The following is a 24,477-nucleotide window of genomic DNA, read 5'->3' on the forward strand; positions in this document are numbered from 1 at the left end:
TGATGTCGTGTTACAAAGGTCCTCTGGCCGGACTCGAACCGGAGACGTTGCAATTACTCGCTCAGCGCCCTCTGAGATCTGCCTAACCTTTCAATAAACCAATTCCACAAAACAGAAATTGAATGAGACATGTAGGGCATCAATAGGACTTTATCAATCAGGACTTGACAGTAAGGGTTGCTGCCAGGTTGCTATTGGCAACCATTTTAGCAACCACTTCTTGGCTTTTGATTGGAGGCACTCTTGTTCACTCCACAACTCCTCCAGTTCCTCCATGTTTACTTTCTACCTGTTTGGTGCCAGAGAGAGCGCTCCTATTGGTTGTTGACAATGTTCGCGTCACTGAACCTAACGATAATATTATATTTGATTTTTATATTTATAATATATAACATGTTTGATTTGATCGGAACGCCAAAACGAGAAAAAGACTGACTTCTCGGACTGAGTTTTATGACCACCTGACACTAAATGATGGAGATCACGGCAGCGCGCCACAACTAGCAAAACTCTTGTGATTTTATTTCGACATTGGAAATATGTCTGCGACGGTGAAATCACTTGAAAATCTTTTTATATAAGGTCAGAAGGTTAAAGACTCCTGATCACAAGACAGCGAGTCGTGTAGTGTGGCTTCAGTTGACAGAGAGCAGGAGCTGTGAAGACTTGATTGGTACCATAAAAGTACCGCATGTTGATACGAGGCCCAACAGAGAAGTAAATATCCACTTCAACATGAATGAAGAAACACCTGCAGCAGGTTTCATTTCTGGGTTTTGCCGTTTTATTTCCCAGACGATAAACTGTCTAAATGCAGAAGACATCATGTCATAGTGAAATATTTCCAACTTCAAATGGACTCCGACAGCTCAAGTGTTTGTTTGTTTTATCTGGAGCATCAACAGCAGCAGCAGCAGCAGATGTCAGCTTTGGGCGTCAGCCGCTCCGAATCAAAGAGAGCTGATGTTCAACAACAACCTGAATCAGTGAAGAGGCTCAGGGACCAGCGTCAACATGTCAGCATCTGAGTGAAGGGCAGGTCTTTACCTCTCTAGGTGTCAACTGGGAAACATCACAGTAGCTGTTGGTATTACTCTCCACTCCTACGTGTCTAACCAGCGGCTAATTACGCCTAATGACTTCTGTTGTGTGGAGGTTGTTCTCAGGCAATCTGGGGTATGCAAAAAATAATAAACTGAAGACATGAAGACGAGGCGGGTCACGAAGTTTACTGATGTAACATAAAGTCCCCATGAAATGAAAAATATATTTTCACAGTTTTAACCTTGTGTCTGTGTTAATTGTTCATTTATCACCAAATATATGTTAAATAAAGATCTGTTTCAGAGTATTTTACATCAAAATCGGATCAAAATCCCGTCTTTTCTCTTCCTGTAAACAGTTTTAAATGTTTGATGACTCATCTTGCTCAAAAATTCATCCAATCAAATGAGATTTTGGGCGACTAGCGAACCATACTGGTCATATAAAACCAAACTTCACCGATTGTGGATCGTAGAAGCTACCAGAGCGATCTGGAGAGACAGGAAGAGGTGTGTTTTTGGTCGGGCTGTCAGAGTTAACATGATAATAACGCATCTAATCTAACTAATTTCTTTAACGCATTAACACAACTTGTGACTTTTAAGGTTGGAGCAGGCTCAGTTTTAAAGCTAGAGTGAAGATACTGGCATCATATGAAACTAGAAAACCTAAAGAATCCATTAGTACCAACCATGTCATACTAGCTTGTCGTGAAGGAGGCTCAATTTTGGAGAGGAAAAACTGGCATGGCCATTTTCAAAGGGGTCCCTTGACCTCTGACCTCCAGATATGTGAATGAAAATGGGTTCTATGGGTACCCACGAGTCTCCCCTTTACAGACATGCCCACTTTATGATCATCACATGCAGTTTGGGTCAAGTTTGAGCATATTGTTTTATGCTAAATGCAGTACTTGTGAGGGTTTCTGGATCAATATCTGTCATTGTTTTGTGTTGTTAATTGATTTTCAATAATAAATATATACATACATTTGCATAAAGCAGCATATTTGCCCACTCCCATGTTGATAAGAGTATTAAATACTTGACAAATCTCCCTTTAAGGTACATTTAGAACAGATAAAAAATTCACATTAATTAAATTAAATATTTTAATCAACTGACAGCCCTAGTTTCAGTGTGCAAAAATATAGTTTTCATTTCCAAAAAATGTGCTGAAGTCTAATTCATTCAAGGGAAACTTTGCAGATTTTCAATCGACTCTGCTGCAGCGTAGAAGTACCCTACATGCAGATGAAACTGACGCGAAAAAAACGGCGGACATTCCCAGCAGTTGAACGGAGAGCACCGGGTGCTGTTCATCTGCGTACTGTCCGGGCTGCAGTGACACAAGTTTCCTTTTCATCTCTCCCTCGTCCTCCTCCTGATCTAACAACAGGTGAGGAAGGTTTGTGTGTGGAGCCAACAGTCCTGTGTAGCTCCGTATCGAGCTAAACTCTAAGCCCGCCCACTTTGTAGCGGTCCAATCAAATGCAAATGATTTGATTTAAATCCCTCATGTAACTGTAAACCGCTCAAATGTTCTGTTTCTCTGTGAGAGACACTTTAACTTCCGTTTCATGGGGACTTGTATAAACTGTGCGACACGATCTGAAACCTCCGTCCTGTCGGAGCCACCAGACTCAGTTTAAGAAACCAGAGATTTTAGGCTACACCGTGTTTATCTCCACCGTCTGCGCCACAGAGCAGAGTCCGCCCTCCTCCTCCTGTAGGATCAGCAGCTCTCCTACAGTCTGCTGCCCGTGGACCACAATGCACTGCTCTGAGCCCTCTGATATCACCACCTCCACCAGCTCCTGCCCCGCCCCGGCGGGCAGCGAGCTCGGCGTGGACAGGTTGTCTGTGTGGACGTAGACGACGTGTTGGATGTCACCTGACGCCTCCTCGGCTCCTCCCGTCCCGGCTCTCGAGGTCTCTTCAACTTTCCTCGCCTCCTTTTCCTCCACTTTTCCTCTTCCCCTTCTCCTCCTCCCTTGACCTTCCTCCTCCTCCTCCTCCTCCTCCTCCTCCTCCTCCTCCTCCCCCCGAGGGAGCGAGTTCTTCTTGGGTCGGCCTCTGATCGGCTTCACGTGACCGGAGCCTGAAGATGCTACCTCTTCCACAACCTCCGCCTTGCTGCTGTTCTTCCTCTCCACTCCGTGTCCTCTCTCCTCCTCCTCCTCTTCCTCCTCCTCTTCCTCCTCCTCCTCCTCCTCAGCTCCTCCCTCGGTCCTGTGTTGAGCTTGGTGCCTCAGCAGACTTTGTCTCACAGTGTAGGCGGCGCCACAGTGGCAGCTGTACGGTTTCTCCATCAGGTGGGCCGACTTTATGTGTCTCCGCAGCTTGGTGGCCAACGTGTAGCCTGAAGGAAAACAATACAAATAAATATCAACAATCTATAAAACATTATTCTGTTGTAAGAAATATTTGAGAACATGAACTCACAGACCAAACCAAGATTATAAAAGACCTCTTTGCTTCATTATCAGTTCTCTTAACCTCATGTTTGCTATTTGATTTTCTATTTATGACACTGCAAACTAGGGCTGCCCCGTCTTATTTGATTAGTCCACTAATCGGGCGTTTTGGTCGATCGTTTATGAGCACATCTCTGGTAAAGACCAGATTTAAAGTGGGGCTTTTACATGATTCTTTGAGGAGAAACTCAGCAGACTAGTAGAATTTCTTTGGACAAGGACAGCTCTACTGCAACCATTTCTGTTCACTCTAGGGCTGTCAATCGATTAAGATATTTAGTTCTCTTAAAGATAGATTTGTCAAGTATTTATTACTCTTATCAACATGGGAGTGGACAAACATGCTGCTTTATGCAAATGTATGTATATATTTATTATTGTAAATCAACTAACAACACAAAACAATGACAGATATTGTCCAGAAACCCTCACAGGTACTGCATTTAGCATAAAACAATATGCTCACATCATAACATGGCAAACTGCAGCACTTTTAAATTAAAGGTGTTGTTCTACATTTTTCTTATTGTCAAATAATCCCACATTTCTTTATTTATATTGTTTATGAGTGTTTGCTATATGTTTACTGTTAATTTTATTTGTTATTTTTGCATTGTCCTTTCCATAATGTTGTCAGACTCTTATAATAACAATCTGAGCCAGTCAGTGGCAAAATCAAGCACTGTTAGTGGACGTAAACTGACGTTGAGGAGTTCTCCCGAGCGATTATATTACAGCCCGTTTAGCGGCTGCTGTCTGCAGCGTTCTCCCTCAATACTGGACCAGTTTCACAAACTGTTGTCCCCGTTAGTCACTTGGACACAAAAACATGGGAAAATAGGGTCGTTTGAAGTTAGAGCCACCGTTGAATTTAAAAACGTTCTGACTTTTGCATCAAAAAGATGCTGTGCGTCACGCTGCTCCAGTCCCAGTGATAAGGACTGTGGTGCAGAGGGGGATTTGGCATCCCTAATGGGGAGGAGAGATTAAAGCTCTTGTCCTCAGTCTGTCTCCTTTTTTCTCATAATCTTATTTGACTTTTAAATTTGGCTTCTCATGTTCTAACCTTTCCCACAGACGGGGCAGCGGTGGGGCCGTTCTCCGGTGTGCAGCCTCTCGTGGGACCTCAGGCTGTGCGGGTCCCTCAGTGACTTCCCGCAGTAGCTGCAGAGGAAACCTCCTCCGGTGTGGGAGAACATGTGCCGACGCAGGTCTGGTTTCTGGGAGAAGCTCTGGTCACAGTCGGTGCAGGAATACGGCTTCTCTCCGCTGTGGATCCTCAAGTGAGACTCCAGGTTCCCTGAGAGACAGACAGACAGTCAGAGATTATACCAGTCGATGGGGGAGGCCGTGGTCGCAGCGGGAGCGGGAAACGGTGAATATGCATTTGTCCAGTAATGTGTGAAGACGAGGTTCTCTCATAAAACTGATGTTGTCACTTTGACAAATGAAAACATAAATTGTGGGGATCGATCCCAGCAGGAGACTGAATCCTCTCAGTGTTACAGAAAACAACTGTGCAACAGTCTCTTGTTGAAAATAATCAAGTTAACTCATCAATCTGATGACAACTAGAGTCTGCTCTCTGTCTTTCACAATCACTTTGACCTTTGGGGGGAAATATGTTTACTTTCTTCCTGTCCGGTCAGAGGAGAAGATCAATATCTATTTCATCTCTGTGCGTTCGGTAAAGTCAAGTCAAACTTTATTTATAATATCGCACGTTTAAAAACAACCACAGCTGACCAAAGTGCAGAACATGGACATAATAAAAATTAATACAAAGCAAGCAATAATAATAAAAAACTGCGTAAAAACCATAACCATAATGTGTACATAACAGCAGTAAGAGAGTTGCAGCACAACAGAAGATAAACTTAATCAGACGCCAGCGAGAAGACGAGGGTCTTCAGCAGCGACTTAAACGATTCTGTGTTTTAATATGAAGAGGTGAACTGTTTTAGAGGTTCGGGGCGGCCACGGCAAACGTTCGGTCGTCTGTTTTTGAGTCTAGTTCTGGGGACATCCAGGAGCTTCTGGTCAGTTGACCTCAGTGCTCTAACTGGAGTATGAAGGTGCTATAGTGAACCCATTTTCATTCACATATCTGGAGGTCAGAGGTCAAGGGACCTCTTTGAAAATGCCAGTTTTTCCTCGCCAAAATTTAGCGTAAGTTTGGAGCGTTATTTGGCCTCCTTTACGACAAGCTAGTATGACATGGTTGGTACCAATGGATTCATTAGGTTTTTTTAGTTTAGTTTGATACCAGTATCTTCACTCTAGCTTTAAAACTGAGCCCGCTACAACCTAAAAATTGCAAGTTGCGTTCATACGTGAATACGTAAAAAAAATGAGTGGCGTTAAAATGAATTTGCGTTAACGTGTTAAGCTTGACAGCCCTACAGAATAACTTTTTGTGTTTCTGTGATAGTCTGGTGACAAATCCAGGATGAATCCCGCCTTCGCCCAATGTCAGCTGGGATCGGCTCCAGAGAAGGATAAGCGGTTACAGATGTTAAGGATGTTCAAAGTTACCGACTGCAGCTTTAACAGAGATCTGACTACAGCAGCATTATCAAACAAAGCACACCTGACTGCTGAGCAGCGTGTTGCAACTCCAGGATCGGCGTCGGGCCTCTGACATTACCTTTCTGACTGAAGCTCTTCCCACAGTGCTGACAGATGTGAGGTTTTTCCCCCGTGTGGAGCTTCATGTGGTTCCTCAGAGAGCCCGAGTTAGCCAGCAGCTTTGGGCAGACCGTACACTGCACCTGAGGGGAGAAGAGACTAAATCAAAATGCACAACATCTTTTTCTGCCTCTTTTTTAAATACTGTAAGTTCAAACTGCTGTTCGGGGGAGAAAAACAAGACCTGCATGCAGATTTAAAGATGTTACGTGACAGATTTTTAAAACTGTGCCGAGCGATGCAGAAACAGAAACGCAATCTTTTCTAGAAACTGTGTTTAAAAGTGTGAAATAGCTGCGGGGAAGGTGAAGCAGCGGCTAAACGCTCCTCATTGATCATCGAAGAGAAATACTGCACATGAGTGAAAAATGAATTCATCAAGCTGCCCAACCGTCCTCCTTATTAAAACTTGAAAAAGTCACCACACATGAGCGAAACACTTAAAGAGAACCGGTGGAGTTTCCTTTCCAGACAAACAAGTTATATTTTATTCAGTGTTACTCACCAGTGTGTGTCTGAATCCTCGAGCTCTAACAAGTGCGCTGAATGGATTTCCTTCCTCATAAAACATTTATAAAGCAGATTTATATTTATAAGTATTTTAAATCCAGCTTTGTTTACGTGTTTACTCGCCTGCAGGCTTCTTCTCTGTCTCTGTTGGCACATTGCAGCAGATTCTGTTATATATTATACTATACTTATTGTAAGTTACATATTATACTACATTATACGTTCGGAGCCAGGGCCGGCTCTTGACCTTTTGGTGTCCTTTGCAAAATCTGGAGTTGGAGCCCCCCCAAAATAACTGTATTTATTATAATATAAATAAACAATCGGTCCCTGATATTGTTGGCTTAAAAGTGTTCAGTCAGTTTCACTACAACGAGAATTACAGGGGTGAAAAATTATTTTTATTTATTTATTTATTTGTTCATTTGTTACCTCGATGAGGACGGGCGCCCACCGGCATTTTGTATTTTTTTTTAAAGATTATTTTTAGAGGGTGACCAGCGCCCCCCAGAAGGTGGCGCTATAGATAAGGCCTATGCCTTAAAGCTGAAGTAGACGAGATTGGAGCAAATATGCTTAAAAAAACGTATTTTTATAAAACGGTCGCTATATGGTGACAGTAGTGCATGAGACAGGTAACCTGAAAAAAATCATGTCCTCTGTGTCCTCCGGTGCTCCTAACGGCATCTGCAAGATTTCACACACCGGAGGAAAACAAGCAGTAAGAGCTGATCTGAGGTCTGCTGTCCATCTGTCGTTTATGAGAGCCGGCTGTCAATCACTCTGAACTCCGATCAAACGGTCAAACTAGTCAGCGCTGATCAAATATGAATCAATATTATGTTCCGTTAATGTCTATTTCTCTCCTCAGATGTTTTCAGAATCATCTTGTAGTGCACGGTTTAGCTGTCAAATGAGAAAGTTTGTGACGCCGCCGCCGCCATTGTGAAATGTGGTGAAGGAACTCCAAGTTCTGGTCACATGACCGGAGCAAAGCCAATAGGAACACTCTCTCTCTGAAATGACCTGTGATTGGTCAAAGTCTCCCGTCACGGGCTAGATGTTTTAAAGCCTGAAAACAGAGCCATGAGGAGGAGCAGAAGTTTAGTTATCTCTCAGAACACTTGAATTACAATATGCTGAAAGGTTATTATGGGACTTTTGCCCAATGATGCCAAAAACATACTGACTACAGCAGCTTTAATCACATCATCTATTAGTCTGATGTACACTGTTAACATAGACTAGTTTACTAGTCTGCTGCTATTAAACACCACTGTTACTTTCAATTTTTGTCTCCAAATACTCGTATAGTTTTTCTATTTTTTATTCTATTCTTAGATTTTTTTATATAACTCTTATTATTTATTTATTTTACTTTCTCTCTGTATGTGTACTTATTTCTGTCCTTGTGCTGCTGCAACAAACCAAACTACCCCGCTGGGGATCAATAAAGGTTTGTCTCGGAGTGTTCCCTCCACCTGTAGATCAGTGGACTTCTGTAACGGGGACCCACTCATAGAGAGAACAGCTCCACAGTGCTACCAGAGGTCTAAACCTCCACAGGGATCATTTACTACTTCAGTGAAACAGTTATCACGCCTCCCTACCTTCGGAGGCTGAGTGTAAATCATTCTGCTGCAGTGAAGGAGGCGGTGGATGCGTAGGGAGGGGCGGCGAGCGAACGCCTTGCCACAGTGCTCGCAGACGTAGGGTTTCTCTCCGGTGTGCAGGACCAGGTGCTCCTTCAGGTCCCGCTTCAGGCCGTAGGTCTTCTCACAGTGCGGGCAGGAGAACGGACGCTCCCCGCGGTGATTCATCTACAAATAATACCAGTATTATTAGACATAAAGGTGTATTATTACGGCTGCTATTGTTACTATGCGCTGGGATGAGTAAATTGCTACCCTGCATGATGACTAAGCTCGAGGCCATTGGGGAGCAGTGAGTAAAGGAAAAACTCCCCGTACCCAAACAGCCACCGTTTAAAAACAGCCACCGGTGACGTCTCTTGTTTTTTCTGAGGCCATTTAGCTGTCAAGTGGTTGTTGTTTGTTTTGTTTGTCTTTCCGACAGATAAATGAGCAAAGCGGATTCTTTGGAAAAGAGAATACGGAGAGCAGCAGAGAAGGAAGAAAGAGATATTATCCGATGACATCGGTGTCAATGTTGTCCGATTAACAAAAAGAAATGTCAGTACATGTATATATATATATATATATATATATATATATATATATATATATGGCAAAGATATGTCTGTGGAAAGGCTGTCAATCAATTCAAATAGTTAATCGCGATTAATCGCAAATTAATTTTAATAATTTTTTATCTCTTCAAAATGTACCTTAAAGGGAGATTTGTCAAGTATTTAATACTCTTATCAACATGGTAGTGGGCAAATATACTTACTTTGTGCAAATGTATGTATATATTTATTATTGGAAATCAATTAGCAACACAAAACAATGCCAGATATGATCCAGAAACCCTCACAGGTACTGCATTTAACATAAAACAATATGCTCCAATCATAACATGGCAAACTGCAGCCCAACAGGCAACAACAGCTGTCAGTGTGTCAGTGTGCTGACTTGACTATGACTTGCCCCAAACTGCATGTGATTATCATAAAGTGGGCATGTCTGTAAAGGGGAGACTCGTGGGTACCCATAGAACCCATTTACATTCACATATCTGGAGGTCAGAGGTCAAGGGACCCCTTTGAAAAAGGACATGACAGTTTTTCCTCACCATAATTTAGCGCAACTTTGGAGCGTTAAAACTGAGCCCGCTACAACCTCTGAAAGATCGTTTAACTTTGACAGCCCTACTCTGAACATTTAAAGAGGACCTTTCTATGCTTTTGTGTTTTTTCCTCTTTCCTCTAGTGTGTTTTATAGTTTTTTGTGCATGTAAAATGTCTGCATAGTTATAAAGCAGTGGGTGAAAAGAGATCAGAGGTCAAGGGACCCCTTTGAGAATGCCATGCTAGTTTTTCCTCGCCAAAATTTAGCGGAAGTTTGATAAATTTATTTAGTACAAAATGGATTTCTTAAGTTTTCTAGTTTCATATAACACCAGTATCTTCACTCTGGCTTTAAAACTGAGTCCACCCGCTAAAGATCGATTGCGTTAATGCGATTAAGAAATTAGTGGCGTTAAAACGTATTTGCGTAAATGCGTTATTAACGTGTTAACTTTGACAGCCCTAGTTGTGTATTTACAGTTTGTTAAAATACTAATATCAGGCGTTTTCGTACCTGATGGGCTCTGAAGCTTTCTGCAGAGGTGTAGCTCTTCCCACACTCCTGGCAGCTGAAGGGTTTCTCCTCCGTGTGGCTGAACTGGTGTTTCTTTAAGTGACCGATCTGGTAGAACTTCTTACCACAGCTGGAACATCTGTACCGCCTCTCTCTGATCTCCGGATGCAACAACAGAGTCGCCCCGGCAACGCGCGCTGCCTGAATCGCCTCAGCATCAGGGTGCGATATCGTCACGGGAACCACCTTCTCTGTGACAGACGTGGCGGCGTCCTCGGTGGAGCTCCGGCTCTGCCCCTCTGCTGTCTGTGTGGGCGGGTCGGGGTCGGCGGTGGGCTGCTGTTTCCGACAGTGAACGCGTCGCGGTTTGGCAGCCAGCCGGGAGCTGCAGCGGACGGGAGGAAGAGCAGAGAGGCCTCCGGAGTCTGTCCGTCTGTCTGGAGGTTTACAGTCCGTCTGTCTCTCCACAGCAGCTGGGACGCTGCCCGTACTGTCTGTGTGTCCACCTGCTGTTGAGATAATATTATTGTCTGTGTGACTCTCCAGGGTTATCTTAGCTCTCCTCTTCCTCAGGTGTGTGGTCGGATGACTCCTCTTGATACACCTGCGAGGGTTTCTGTACCGTTCTTCCTCTTCTTCTTCCTCCTGTTTGTCCTCTGTCTCCTCCTGTGTTGTCTCCTGTTTGTCCTCTGTCTCCACTCCCTTCTCTTGAATGATCGATATGTTGGTAACTACAGTCTCTGGCTCTTTTGTGTGTTCCTTGTTATCTGTGCAACAAAAAATGACGATACAGCAGTGAGTTGAAATGGTTAGTTGACTGATAGAAATTGTATCTGCAGTCATTTTGATAATTGATTCATCATTTCAGTACCAAACATTCTCTGCTTCCAGCTTCTTAAATGTCTTTTCTAAGTTTATAACTTTGTAAACTGAATGTTTTTGGGGTTTTGGAGTCTTGGTCGGAGAAAAAAAGCCATTGGAGAACGTCAACTTGGACTCTGGGAATTTGTAATGGGCATTATTTTTTAAAAGTTATTTTTTGGGGTGATTTTTAAGCATTTATTGATAGGACAGTGGATAGAGTGTTGGAAAGGGGGAGAGAGAGAAATGACATGCGGAAAGGACCACAGGCCGGATTTGAACCCGGGTCCACCGCTGCTAGGACTGAGCCTTGGCGATACATGGGCGCTCGCTCTACCGACTGAGCTAACCAGCCGCCCGTAATGGGCATTTTTTAACTATTTTTATTTGGTATTTTTTAGATTAAAGGGACAGTGTGTAGGATTTGGTGGCATCTAGTGGTGTGGTTGCAGATTGCAACCAACTGAGTTCCCCTCCGCTCACTCCTCCGTTTCCAAGACTGCAATAACTTGAGCCACCGAGTGCAAAACTGTGGATCTGTTCTCCTCGCTGAGAGGTCATCCTCACCATAATAACTACTTTAGGAGCAACAAAAGTCAGACGGCGGCCGGCGGTACCACGGTTTAGCATTCTGCGGCTCACGTTATCGCAGTTTCAAGCAGAGAACTACGGTGGCCTTCAGGTAACGTAAAAACGTGAAAGTCTCTCTCTAGAGCCAGAGTTGGGTTTGTCCTTTCTGGGCTACTGTAGAAACATGGCGGAGCAACAAGGTGGACTCTGTGAAGAGGACCTGCTATCTATGTAGATATAAACGGCTCATTCTAAGCTAACGGAAACACAACGACTCTTAGTTTCAGGTGATCATACACTAAAGAAAACATACTTAATATTATATTCCATTTCTGCCAATAGATTCCCCAAAATGCTAAACACTGGTCCTTTAAATGGTCAATCAAAAAATAGAATTACCGCCTCGTGGTTGTCTGCCTTCGCCAACCGGTCAAGTTGCGGTTTACATCCATGTCTGTCCAAAATATCATCACTTCATCATTTTATCCTGTCAGACATCTGTGTGAAATTGTCATAATTAGCGTATGAATTCTTGAGTTATGTCAAAGATGTGTTTTGTGATGTCACAGTGACCTTTGACCACCAAATCCTAATCAGTTCATCATTGAGTCAAAGCGGACGTTTGTGCCAAATTTGAAGGCGAGATATCACCTGAGATATCACGTTCACAAGAATGGGACTTTGGGAAATATGCTCTTCTGCAAGGGAAGTTTTATCAGCAAAATGTTTCTAAAGTATCAAAAGTAAAAGCTCTCATTATGCAGAACAGCCTCCGTCAGCGTTATATTATCAATACTGGATTATTATTATTACTGCACCAGTTTTATCTTAACACTTTATATAATAACTGGCTGGTCTTTATGCTCATACAGGATTTTAAAATTCAAAACTGCAAAGTAACTAGTGACTGTATCTGTTAAATAAATGCAGCAGAATTGTTATTAACTTTAATAATGAACGTAATATTTCCCTCTGACTTCTAGTGAAGTATAAAGTAAAATATAACAGAACATTACCTTAATATTGCAGTACTTAAATACGTAAATGTATTTAGATTCCCTCCCTGACTGCTTTATAAACATTTATATTTCTGTATGTACACCGTGCATCTACTTATATTCACATGTAATTTATGTACAATATTAACAATGAAGTTGTTGTTTTTCTTCTGGAAGAATGTCCATGTGTTTACATCCTACTTAATTGATAGTTTTTGTTTTATTCTTCCATTATTATTATTCATTTTAAAGCCTCTTTTATCTTCTTGTTATTGTCCTTCTTGCCCATATTACAGCTTTCTTTTCTCCCCCTGAATAGAATTAATATTTGCTACCACAACAATGTAATTCCCCTGCAGGGATCAATTGTTTCTTATCTTATTATCTTTCATTTAGTATTCATAATTGTTTTGGAGATGTATTCGTGATTTATAGGCTCAATCAGCAGCGCTGTACAGGAGCAGGAGTTTAATGAGATATCCACAGCAGAGCCACAGTCTGGTGCTGCTGGCTGTTTGCAGCATATAGGTCCTCCTCAATGTCCCATCAATCACTGCACATAAACGCTGCTGAAGGATTAGCAGAGCTGAGGAGCTTATTGTTCCCGTATAACAAATGGGCCTCCATGATTTTGTTTTCTTGCTCGTGTGTTTTCATTTAACTCATGTAGTTTGTGTTACGCCAGAAAGGATTCATCCTCTTATTATTCATTCTCCTCATGTTGAGTTGATCAGACAGCTTGTTCTTCACAAAGCTCTCAAAAGATGATAAAGGGAGGGTTTGGGTGTTTTGAAGTGGGGTTGTATGAGGTACTTATCCATAGTCCGTGTATTACCTACAGTAGATGACGGTCGGCACGCCCCCAGTTTGGAGAAACAGACAGGAGTACCAGCATGGGAGTGAAGCAATGTAAAACCGTTCTATCATCTATGTTCTCGCCAAAGCCACCAGACTCCATTGAAGAAAACAGTAATTTTACCAAAAATGCTTTACTGGTATACAGAATATATTTACGACGGAGTATTAGGGTCATATTGAGGGGGGAATAAAATCTGAGATTTCGAGAGAAAAGTCGTAATATTACGAGAAAAAAGTCTTAATTTTTACGACAATAAAGTCATAACTTTACAAAAATAAAGTCATAACTTTACGAGAAAAAAAGAGTCAGTTTCTCCATCAGGTCCGTGTGGTTCTTTCTTCGGAATAAACGCAGTTTGTTGCACAATCTTTTCCAGGTCCTGATACTGATGATGATGTGGTGCTGATGTGCCAAAAGATGAAGATATTTGGTTATTTGTGAAACCTAAACTAAAGTATAACTTCACAAGATGCTCCACATTCCTCATTTTCACACGCTGCTCTATTTCTCCTCTAAAATAATACAGAAAATTACTACTTTATAATATTACGACTTTTTCTCATAATACAACTTTTTTTTTCGTAAACGTATAACTTTATTCTCATATTATTACGAATTTCTTTCTTATAAACTTCTGACTTTATTCTCAAAAACTCAGATTTATTTATTTTCCCTCAATGTGGCCCTAATATTCCGTTGTATATATTAGATTTGTATTTCTTTTAATAAAACTGCATGACAGATTTTGATACCCAAAGGTAGCAAAATGAGCCCAATCCCATCACCTCTCTGGGGAACAGAACTGGTTATTAATGAAACCTTCCTGAGACTTCAGTGAGACTAATCAATGTATCTTTTTGGCTGATCGATATAGAACCACCTGTCTGTCTGTTACCTGTGTGTCCAGTGGCGTTATCCTGTGCGTCGGGTTCGTCTGTCGTCTGTCTCGTTCCCACGGCATCTTCTCCGTACAGCAGCAGCTCTGTTCCCGGCTGGATGTCCCGACACACCCGCAGACACACATCTACACACTCGCCAGCACACACCTCTCCACAGGCACACTGCACCAACACGTTCTGCTGGGCTCTGCTCCGCGCCTGGCAAGCAAATCTGGGGGAAGTTAACACAAATACAAACAGAAAGATTACACTAGATCTAAACGCGGTGCTCCACATGCTCACTTGTATCTAATCACAGTTTAGAGTATTTGTATTGAATGGAGTCTGGCATGAAGAGAAAACCTGAGGATGAAGTTTCATCCCTCTGGGTGTTTCAACAACTCAGAGATTACAGAGAACATCGTCTCTGTTCTGAACAAAACGTTTAAAGTTCCTGTGCTGCATATGAAGTCAGATATGAAGTGGAACTATGGGGTTGTATGGTCATTTAACAGCAGTTAAAACTGTCCCTTGTGGCTCGTCACAGGAGTTTCACAGTTTTAATCTCTTGGAGAGAAAAATAGGCCAGTTTTTTGTAATCGGGACACAACACAGTAAACAGCCCGGAGCGGGAGAGAGTGTTGGCACGTCTACATACGCAGCCAGCAGTATAGACGACACACAGACCACAGCAAACACAACACTCTCAATGTGGTTAAAACCTCAAATCTGGAGGGAGAGAGGGAAGAGGAGGCTCTTCAGTGAGGTATATGAAGTCAGTTTCAAATAGATGAGACCAGCACTTCTAATATTAAGATGTCATTAATTTAACTTCAACTTAAAGGGAAAACTTGCCTCCCTTTCTATGGATTTTCGATCAATGTTGATGGTAAATGTCAACTGGAGCAATAAATGGATGAGGACACGTTTTACAGTAATGTGTTCATCAGAGTGCATCTAATGAAGACGCAGTTGGCATCGAAACGTTAGTCTTCTAATAAAGTTGATTGCCTTAAATCCGTGTGCTCCAGTTTGCTTTGGATCTGAAGTCCCTGAAGTGTCTCCTGTTACAAGACTGCCCTATTCTGTGAGCGGCTGACAGGCCTACTATTCTTTGTGAAACGGTTGCAGCTTGTTTAACCTCCTTTCCTCACGACACATTTTACAATGTTTTGGCTGACTTGGATATTCAGCCATATTTACTGGAGACAGTATAGTAGTAGTAGTAGACTGTAGAGTATACGGCTGAAGAAACGCAGCAGAGAGAGGCCAAGGATATGGATATCCGGGCAAGAGGATATGGCCGGCGGGGACCCTTCTGGCATCAGAAGCTTGCACACTATGCATCCTGGTACATGTAGGCACTGCCAGCACGGAATCTATTGCTTTAATTGACTACATTCACCATCAACACTTGTGGGTAGGTAGGGGTTAATGCCGAATTCACACCAGGCACTAGCAAAGCGCAGATCGTTGCAATAATTACATTTTTCTGCGGCCGGGAGGCGTGTTCATGTGTTCTGAGCGGGAAGAAATTCTTTATAACACAGGTCAACATATCACAGGAGTCACAGGACTCTGTTCACTGATTGGCTGCGGCTCTTCTCTGGCTGTGCTTTGCCACTAAAGTTAAACTTTTCCCAACTTCTAGTTTGGCCGCACTTCGCTGCAGAATCAAACGGACGCAGCTGGCTGTGCTCGGGAGCGGTCGCCGCAGCTTCTCATAGACATTACATGGCAGCTCGCTGCAGGCCGCACTTCGCTGCAGGCCGCACTTCGCTGCAGGCCGCACTTCGCTGCAGGCCGCACTTCGCTGCAGGCCGCACTTCGCTGCAGGCCGCACTTCGCTGCAGGCCGCACTTCGCCGCTGCTCTGGTGTGATTCGGCGTCAGAGGACCAAAAGCCAAAGTTCTCTTTGTGTGTCAACTTACTTGATCCAGACGGCTCTTTCTAGTGAAGCTTCTTCTTTATTTGCTGCTCTCTCCATCAGTGCCTACAAAACACAACATAGAAGTTTACATTACAATGAGGAAGACTGATTGGTTATCTTCACACAGGGTCAAAGACCTGCATTTACTCTGCTGCTCCTCCTTCTGTCTGCTACCGAGATAACATGGTTTCAAACTACAGAAGTTGCTGCTGGTGATGAATGTAAATTCATTAGACATTTTCAATCTAACTGGGACAACAAACAGCACAAAACTAGATAATAAAACACTTGCATTTCTATTTTTATAAGGGCCACATCTTTGTTGCAGGGTGCTCATTACTGAGTGTCTTTGTACTGATTTTGGATAATGTGATGTTTGTTCAGGTGCAGCTATGATTCAGGCCCACACAAATGATAATTGTAGGTTCTTGTTCAGACTAAATTTGAATACCAGCACACTGACGACAGCACCTAAGATAGCACTAAAACAAAATGATGTTGCAAGAACGTGCACTTAATGGGGCTCAGAGTGTCAGGCACACAATGGAGAAACAAAGCAGCGTTTGAGTTTACAGGCAAAAGCTTAAAGAGGACCTATTATGCTCATTTTCAGGTTCATACTTGTATTATGGGTTTCTACTAGATCATGTTTACGTGCTTTAGTGTTCGAAAAACACTTTATTTTTTCTCATAGCGGCTGTGCTGCAGCACCAACGCTCTGTTTGAGCTCCTGCAGTGTTTCTGTGCGGGAGAGTAACTTTCTTTGGCGTGGACTTTATAACTTTGCAGACCTTTTAAATGCACAAAAATACTATATATATAACACACTAAAGGAAAGCACAAAAGCATAATAGTAACGTTACATTGACGCTGCTCACGTGCCTTCACAACGGCCTGTTACAGCGTCCTCCCTCAATACTGGACCAGCTTTAGAAACGTTATTAGTCAGTTAGACACAAAAACATGGAAAAATAGAGTCCAGTTTGAAAAAATGCGAAAGTTATCCTTCAATTCTAATACGCCATAAACTATTTCTTGCTTCCCTGCACAGCTTAGCACTTTATCTTATCCCTGTTGCTGTTTTTCTTTTGTCTTATCACACAAACTTTATATTGCATATTTGTTTTTTTATTGTGTTTGTTTTATATTTTTTATCTGTTTTAAGCAGCCTTGCTGCAAAAAGAATTTCCTCTTGCGAGACAATAAAGATCTGAATAAACAAACTTATAAAAGTCAACAAAACTAAGATTACAGGTACAAAACTCTTTTCAAGAGCAACTTTTTGAATAGTTCAATATTCCATATAAAGTGGAATAAAATTAAATACATTTCTGAATGAAAGAAACACAAATTATTATTTAATATGTGATGAAAAAATCAACATGGACAATAAACCCTAATAGAGAATAAAGCCTGCTCTGCCTGCTATGTGCTATGTGTTTTTATTAATGTTTAATTTACCTTCTCTGCCTCTGTGCTCACCGTGAGTTGACCGTCCGGGCTGTGAGTCGTCGGGTCAGTGTGATACTCCGCGGTCCACTCCGCGGTCCACTCTGTGTCCCCGTCCCTCCCCAGCAGGGCTCCGGCCTCCAGCGGGCGGCCGACCCACCACAGCCCCATCCTGCCTCCACAGAGCCGAGAAGGCCCCACAGCGAAGCCGCAGGGAAGCAACGTGGACAGAAATGAGGCGACAGCAGACGGGACGGGGGGAGCGAGACTGGCCATCAACATCAACCTGTACAGAAAAATACAAAAACAGGTTATACTGTTGGCAGAATGAACACTAAACATGGTGAAACTACGTTCAACTATGATCAACATGTCTGCCAGAAGGTCTGAGACTCACCTTTTATTTGACATCATGCCACTGCTTCTAAATAAACACTGACCTATTTCTATATCTGCAATGTCAAATGTACAATCTAACTATTTATATGTTAGACATTTTATTATTTTTATTCTGTCTCTCTTGGGGAAACACAGGGCGTATTGACATGCATTATTGTTGTGGAGAGATGTCAGAGTGATCGGGCTGCCAATAGACAGGTGCTCTGAGCAGTTGGTCTCTCTGGGCACCTCAACATTGCAGTGAACTCTCACCTCTCCAGCCACCAGACTGGTGGTCCGTGCTGGATTTGAACCGGCCCCAGGCCAAGTACCTACGGACTGAGCTACTGCCGCCCATAAGAGCTGCATTATTTATAAAGTTCTGGTCTCAAGTGGAGTTAATGTAGAAAATGTAAGAGGAAAAACAACCGTGTAAAAGCAGTGAAACAGCAGTATTTCACTGTTTTCTTCACTATCAAGTTGACACAAAAGTCTAGGGCTACAAAGATTAATCCATTAGTTGTCAACTCTTAAATTGATCGCCAATTATTTAGATAATTGATTAATTTGTTTGAGTAATTTTAGAAGAAAAAAAAAAGTCTAAATTCTCCGATTCCAGCTTCTTAAATGTCAATATTTTATGGTTTCTTTCCTCCTCTATGACAGTAAACTGAATATCTTTGAGTTGTGGACAAAACAAGACATTTAAGGACGTCGTCTTGGGCTTTGGGAAACACTGATCGACATTTTTCACTATTTTCTGACATTTTATAGAAAAAACAACTAATCAAGAAAATAATTGACGGATTAATCGACAATGAAAATAATCGTTAATTGAATCTCTACTAATTTCCATGAAGTGTTTTCCCCCAATCAAGACAGGTAACGTGAAGTATACGGATATATAAACATCAAGAATATACATTTTATTAATGATATTAATGTAACATTTACATTAAAGGTGGAGTCAGCAATTTTGGGAGAAAGATTGTTGATATTTGAACTCAACACCAAAACAAATCCCCCCCTTCAGATGTATGTCCCTCTCGCTCCCACTGCCTTTCTCTTCCCCTGTCCTGTGCACGAGCGTGAACGCCCCCTGTTGCTGATTGACTGGAATAGTGTTGTGTGGTTCAGTCTGAGCCACTATGTTTGTTTTCCATTTACAGAGCCAGGGCTGAGCATGACCACAGAACGGACTGTGAGGAGATATTCACTGATTTTAACAAGATTTATATTGGATTAGAATCACTGACTCCACCTTTAATAACATTAATTAACATGAATAATGTCCACATTTCATTTAGATTCACCAGCTCTGGTATTTCTGCATGGTGGATGACTTTCAGGGCTGACTGTGACACTCCAATGGTTCATTGTTAATGTAGTTAATTACACCTACGCTTTTCCTGCTATGATAAGTGAAACTGTCTGCTGTGATAAAGGTCTATGGACCCTCAGGACTGAGCAGGCGTTTTCTATTGTTATTTAATGAGTCAGTGCAAATATAGCTACAGCCGTGGTGAATTATCCCAACACATATCACAATCTTCCTTCACCTAACAGTAGAGCTACTAATGAAGAGATTTATCTGCAATTAAGTCAATGTGGCGAAAACTTCATTTATCATGTGCTTCCATTGTAAACGTATGTGTAAACGAGTCTGATACATCACAGAGAAATAAATGTTTAAGCAGGTCAAACTCAAAATGGAAACATTTTCAAATTGCACAATAAAAAAAATGTGTAAACAAATGTCATAACTTTGGACAGCCTCCGAGGGGTTAGAAGCTTGAACTGCTGACCTTCTCAATGCTAAATCAAATTATTAATATTGTTTGTTATTTAATCAGAATCAAAAGGAATTTGACTTGCATTGCTCTCAATGTACTTACACAGAAATAGACACAACAGTTAGGAACAAGGACAACAAGCTGGACAAATAAAGGGAAATTATAGACAAGTATTATGTACACACACGTGGAAAAAAATGGTGCATATATAAATATTATAGGTAAGTAAGTATATATAAAAAGCACAAATGATTACAACAAAATAAAACGTCTATATACAAGTGTAATGTTCTGTAAGCTGTACGTTTCTGTAAGTAACAATACAAATAGTACAAATAAATAAATAAATACTGACTGGATATACATGGACTGGATTATTAAGTACAGTATGTACATGTATAGATGTCTATATACTGTATATACAGCGTGTAGGATGTATATTGAGTGTTAGATGATGATATTAAAACACATGTTTATACATTTAACTTTTTAAGTTTGTAAAGTTTGTTTAATTTATCTAGGTTTTATTACAACAATGTATCGTAATATTCCAGTCAGATAACATTACTACTAATCAAGCAGGGTGTTATATCTCTGTTATATTAAACTGTATTAATATATAATGTAGAAGAAGCTGCCTCCTGTCTGTCTGTGTCTAGTTAACGCAGGGAAACGCATTTCTGGCCAACATCAGTCAACACAGCTGTGCTACCGTACTAGCATGTTAGCATGTTAGCTGTTTGAACTGAAGGACGTCACCATTTATTGATCTGTGGATGTTCTACCTCTTATTGATCTGTGGATGTTCCACCTCTTATTGATTAATCCCAACATGATGCTGAGTGTGTTTATGAGTTACTAAAGCTAACAGTAACAGTGTGTTTAAATGGTTTCCAGCTTCTTTTACAGCTAGCATCAGTTATAATCATAATAACAATGATCATAGTAACTGTGTACATACTTAGGAGGTGATCGGTGTTTCTGATTGATCGATTATTATCATAAAACTTCCGTTATTCCGGTTTAAACTCTGCGAAAGGCTTCTTCATCCAGCGAGGAACAAGGCACCAACGGAAGTCCCTAGTAGCTTATGGTCCGACTGGAAACAGAGATGTGCGGTGTCTTTGGTTCCGCAAACACAGATGAAGGCAGAAAATAATAAATATAATAATAATATAATATTATTATATAGTATAATAATAATAATAATAATAATAATAATAATAATAATAATAATATTATATTATATTGTTAGATAAGATAAGATAAGATGAACCTTTATTAATCCCTGGAGGGGATGTGTATAATATAATAATAATAATAATAATAATAATAATAATAATAATATAATAATAATAATAATAATAATAATAATAATAATAATAATATAATAATAATAATAATAATAATAATAATATTATATTATATTGTTAGATAAGATAAGATAAGATGAACCTTTATTAATCCCTGGAGGGGATGTGTATAATATAATAATAATAAGAAGAAGAAGAAGAAGAAGAAGAATATAATAATAATAATAATAATAATAATAATAATAATATTATATTATATTGTTAGATAAGATAAGATAAGATGAACCTTTATTAATCCCTGGAGGGGATGTGTATAATATAATAATAATAATAATAATAATAATAATAATAATAATAATAATAATAATAATTTAATAATAATAATAATAATAATAATAAAATAAAAAAATAAAATGCCACAAATACAATTTAGTGTAATATTCAAGTCAACTAAATGCCACAATGAAATGCCACAAATATCATTAAATTGGTCTATGTTTTAGTCATGAAAGTACCTGATACAAATGTTTAGTTATTTATATATTGTATATAGTGACTCGAACATATGAATTAATAAATATAGACTCGTCCTATTCGTAAAAATGAAATAAGAAAAACACTATATAGGTTCTAGAAGAGGACACTATAGTGTCCTCTTCTAGAACCTATATAGTGTTTTTCTTATTTCAGTCTAGAAACTTCGGTCGCATAGCAACCGTTTGGACCGTTCACATCTCCATGGAGACCATCCCTAGTTCTGATTGGTTGCTATGGGCCAATCTCTTTAACAGTTAACGTTACGGGACCGGTTAGTTTGAGCTCTGCGGTGAACTTGATGACTAGCTAGCAGTTAAGAAGATTAACGTCATCCTCCAGCAGTGAAACCAGCAAAAAAAAAGTTCACAAAGTGAGTAGTAATCCTCCTGGATAGTGACACCTTAATTTCATGTTTTAGTTTTGGTTATTTTAATGTTATTGAACTAGCAGCTAAATGACAAAGCTGCCTAACAGCTAGCTAGCTTACATTAACGTTATCTTGGGATCATGAAATTGAGATGTAGCTGAATGTCTTCAGTTTATTATGTGTTACAGATACTAAAATGACTAGTAACAAAATACTGTAAGATAAGATAAGATAAGTGGGGAAATGTGCAGTGTACAGCAGCAAAGGGGATGCATCAGCTAACACAGTAAAAAGAGCTAAACAAAGTGTAACAAAATATGAACCATTTAAATAGAAGGAAGTATAAAAATAGGAGCAGTATATACAGTATTGACAATAAACAGACTATTAACTAAATTGCACAAGTGGAAAATGATATTGCACAGTGAGAATGAATGAATGAATGAATGAATGAAATTCCACCTGAAAATATCAGGTTACTGTCAGTTGTTTGTTGTGTAAGTGGTCTACTGGGAGCAGTGCTGGTTGTGGTCTACTGGGAGCAGTGCTGGTTGTGGAGTCTGACAGCTGCAGGAAGGAAGAACCTGAGATAGAGCTCCTTCACACACTTTGGCTGGAGCAGCCTGTCGCTGAAGGAGCTCTCCAGTGCTGAGATGGTGTCCTGCATGGTGTGGGAGTCATTCTCCATCATGGATGACAACTTAGCCATCATCCTCCTCTTTCCCACCACCTCCACTGTGTCCGGGGGGCATCCCAGGACAGGCCGACCACTCCATAAGAAATGGCTGATGTACTAGACTTCTATTAGACATCAACAATCTGAAAGTCCCTTACACCAGAAATCTGCTTTGTTTTCTCTTCAAGGTCCATTGAGGGTTATTTCCTGTTGGCTAAATGAAACACAAACACACCAACAACAACTGCCACAACCTAAAGAAGAAGAGGATGTGGACTCTTTTGACCCGACCAGCTTGTGAAGGAAGATCATGACGACATCTGTAAGTTATTTGTGTGTATGTGTGTTTGTAAAGATGGGAGGTGGAGACCTTATTTTTGTTTCAGAAAACCTCAAATAAACACGACAAATAAAAAAAAGCTCACAAATGTTTGTATCCTACTTATAAAAATAACTGATTCAGAAATAACTCGCAGACAAGTGACTCCTGAGCTAAAATGAGATGTTTTTGTATCTTCACAAATATTTATACACATCATCTGGCATGTGTGGAATTGCTCACATTTATTTGTGGGTTTTTGGAGCAGCAAATTCCTTCTGGTAAAAAAGGGATATTATTTATTTTCAGAGTCTACTTCACCTGGAAAGTCTTTTTTACATCATTTTTCAAATGCATTTCTTCTTACTAGAGTGCTCCAGGGATGACGTATTTTTGTAGTCAAACCAGGAAGTTAGCATCGCCCTTGTTCCCTCGACAAAAAGCCAATGGGATTTTTCCATTTATGCTGCTGCCTGGTCTCCCTTAAAAAATAGATTCTTAATCTCAATGGGACGCTTATGGTTAAATAAAGGTTAAATAAAATAAATAATAAAGAAATCCCAAAACGTCTTAAAAATAGTTACACATAGACAATTCATTCTTAATTAATCTTAGATTCTTAAAAGTACAACAGCCATCCCCTGTGCATAGTGCTTTCATTTTATTCAGTTATTTCTGATATATTATTTTAGCTTCAGGGTCCTTATTGAGGTTCTGGTGCCTCTGACACAATAAAGTTAGTATTTCTAATATGCTGTAATGTGAATATAGCTTTCTCACAGCAGGAAGCACTTAGCAATATGTTTTAGGTTACAAACATTTTCTGTTTTCGACTAATCAGGAATTGAAAAAAAACATGTTGAGAGCAGAGAGGGACGATTCATCTGGAGGCCCGGGGCAGAGAGGTGAACCGGTGTGTGGAAGGTGGGGTGCCGAGGATCCTTAAAAGAACCCTATTCAGTCACAAGGGAACGCTGACGCCATGTGGAACCCACCCTGTTGGGCAAATACAAATTTACCGTAATTTTATTATTCCTATGAGTCAGCACCGTATCCTATTTACCTTGGCTGCTGCCACAGAAACACTGACCTCACTGAGAGGTGGACGAGAGGAGAAAGACGTGTTTGTTGTCTGTACCTGGAATTCCTGGGCGGTGGTGACCCTCCAGGAATGATGGAGGTCTGACTGATCTCTGCAGTCTGTTAATCATAGAAGTCTTACACTTGTAGACGTAACATCTTCAGGTAGATGTGCTGAAGGAGTCATAAAAGACACCTGAAGGTAACAACGCAAGAGTTTTAATTTGGCCATTCACTGATGTGAGTACAAACATGACATGTGGGTTCATTCTGCTCTTTGGTTTCATGAAACATGAAACAAGACAAAGACATTATGTGAGAATGAGGCAAATATATGTGTTTCTCTTCAATCATTTATCTATTTAATATCAGTTCCTTGTTCCTTGCGGAAAAAGTTTTTACGCTCGCTTGATGTGGTTTTTGCCGTTGTGGTTAGATCAGTTAAGACCAATTGTTTTGTTTCCAGTTCACAACCTCTTCTTCTTCTA

General features: G+C 40.6%; 1 protein-coding gene across 2 annotated transcripts; it reads right to left on the reverse strand.

The window, feature by feature from the left end:
• Window positions 1-1,209: 1,209 nt before the first annotated feature.
• znf408 (zinc finger protein 408) lies at window positions 1,210-20,873 on the reverse strand. Of its 2 annotated transcripts, none has more exons than XM_074658624.1 (9): window positions 20,659-20,873; window positions 17,539-17,812; window positions 16,079-16,140; window positions 14,165-14,379; window positions 9,982-10,748; window positions 8,329-8,538; window positions 6,168-6,291; window positions 4,587-4,820; window positions 1,210-3,405 (listed from the first exon to the last, which is right to left on the reverse strand). In XM_074658624.1, exons 2-9 carry the CDS (start codon window positions 17,806-17,808, stop codon window positions 2,714-2,716), a joined length of 2,574 nt encoding a protein of 857 aa, XP_074514725.1. In that variant the 5' UTR covers window positions 17,809-17,812; window positions 20,659-20,873; the 3' UTR covers window positions 1,210-2,713. The 2 variants fall into 2 exon arrangements, with proteins under 2 accessions (XP_074514725.1, XP_074514735.1); XM_074658634.1 differs by having other exon boundaries at window positions 17,560-17,812; window positions 20,659-20,868.
• Window positions 20,874-24,477: the final 3,604 nt, after the last annotated feature.

Source organism: Sebastes fasciatus, chromosome 2 (genome assembly GCF_043250625.1).
Source record: "Sebastes fasciatus isolate fSebFas1 chromosome 2, fSebFas1.pri, whole genome shotgun sequence".
NCBI classification, from domain to species: Eukaryota; Metazoa; Chordata; class Actinopteri; order Perciformes; family Sebastidae; genus Sebastes; species Sebastes fasciatus.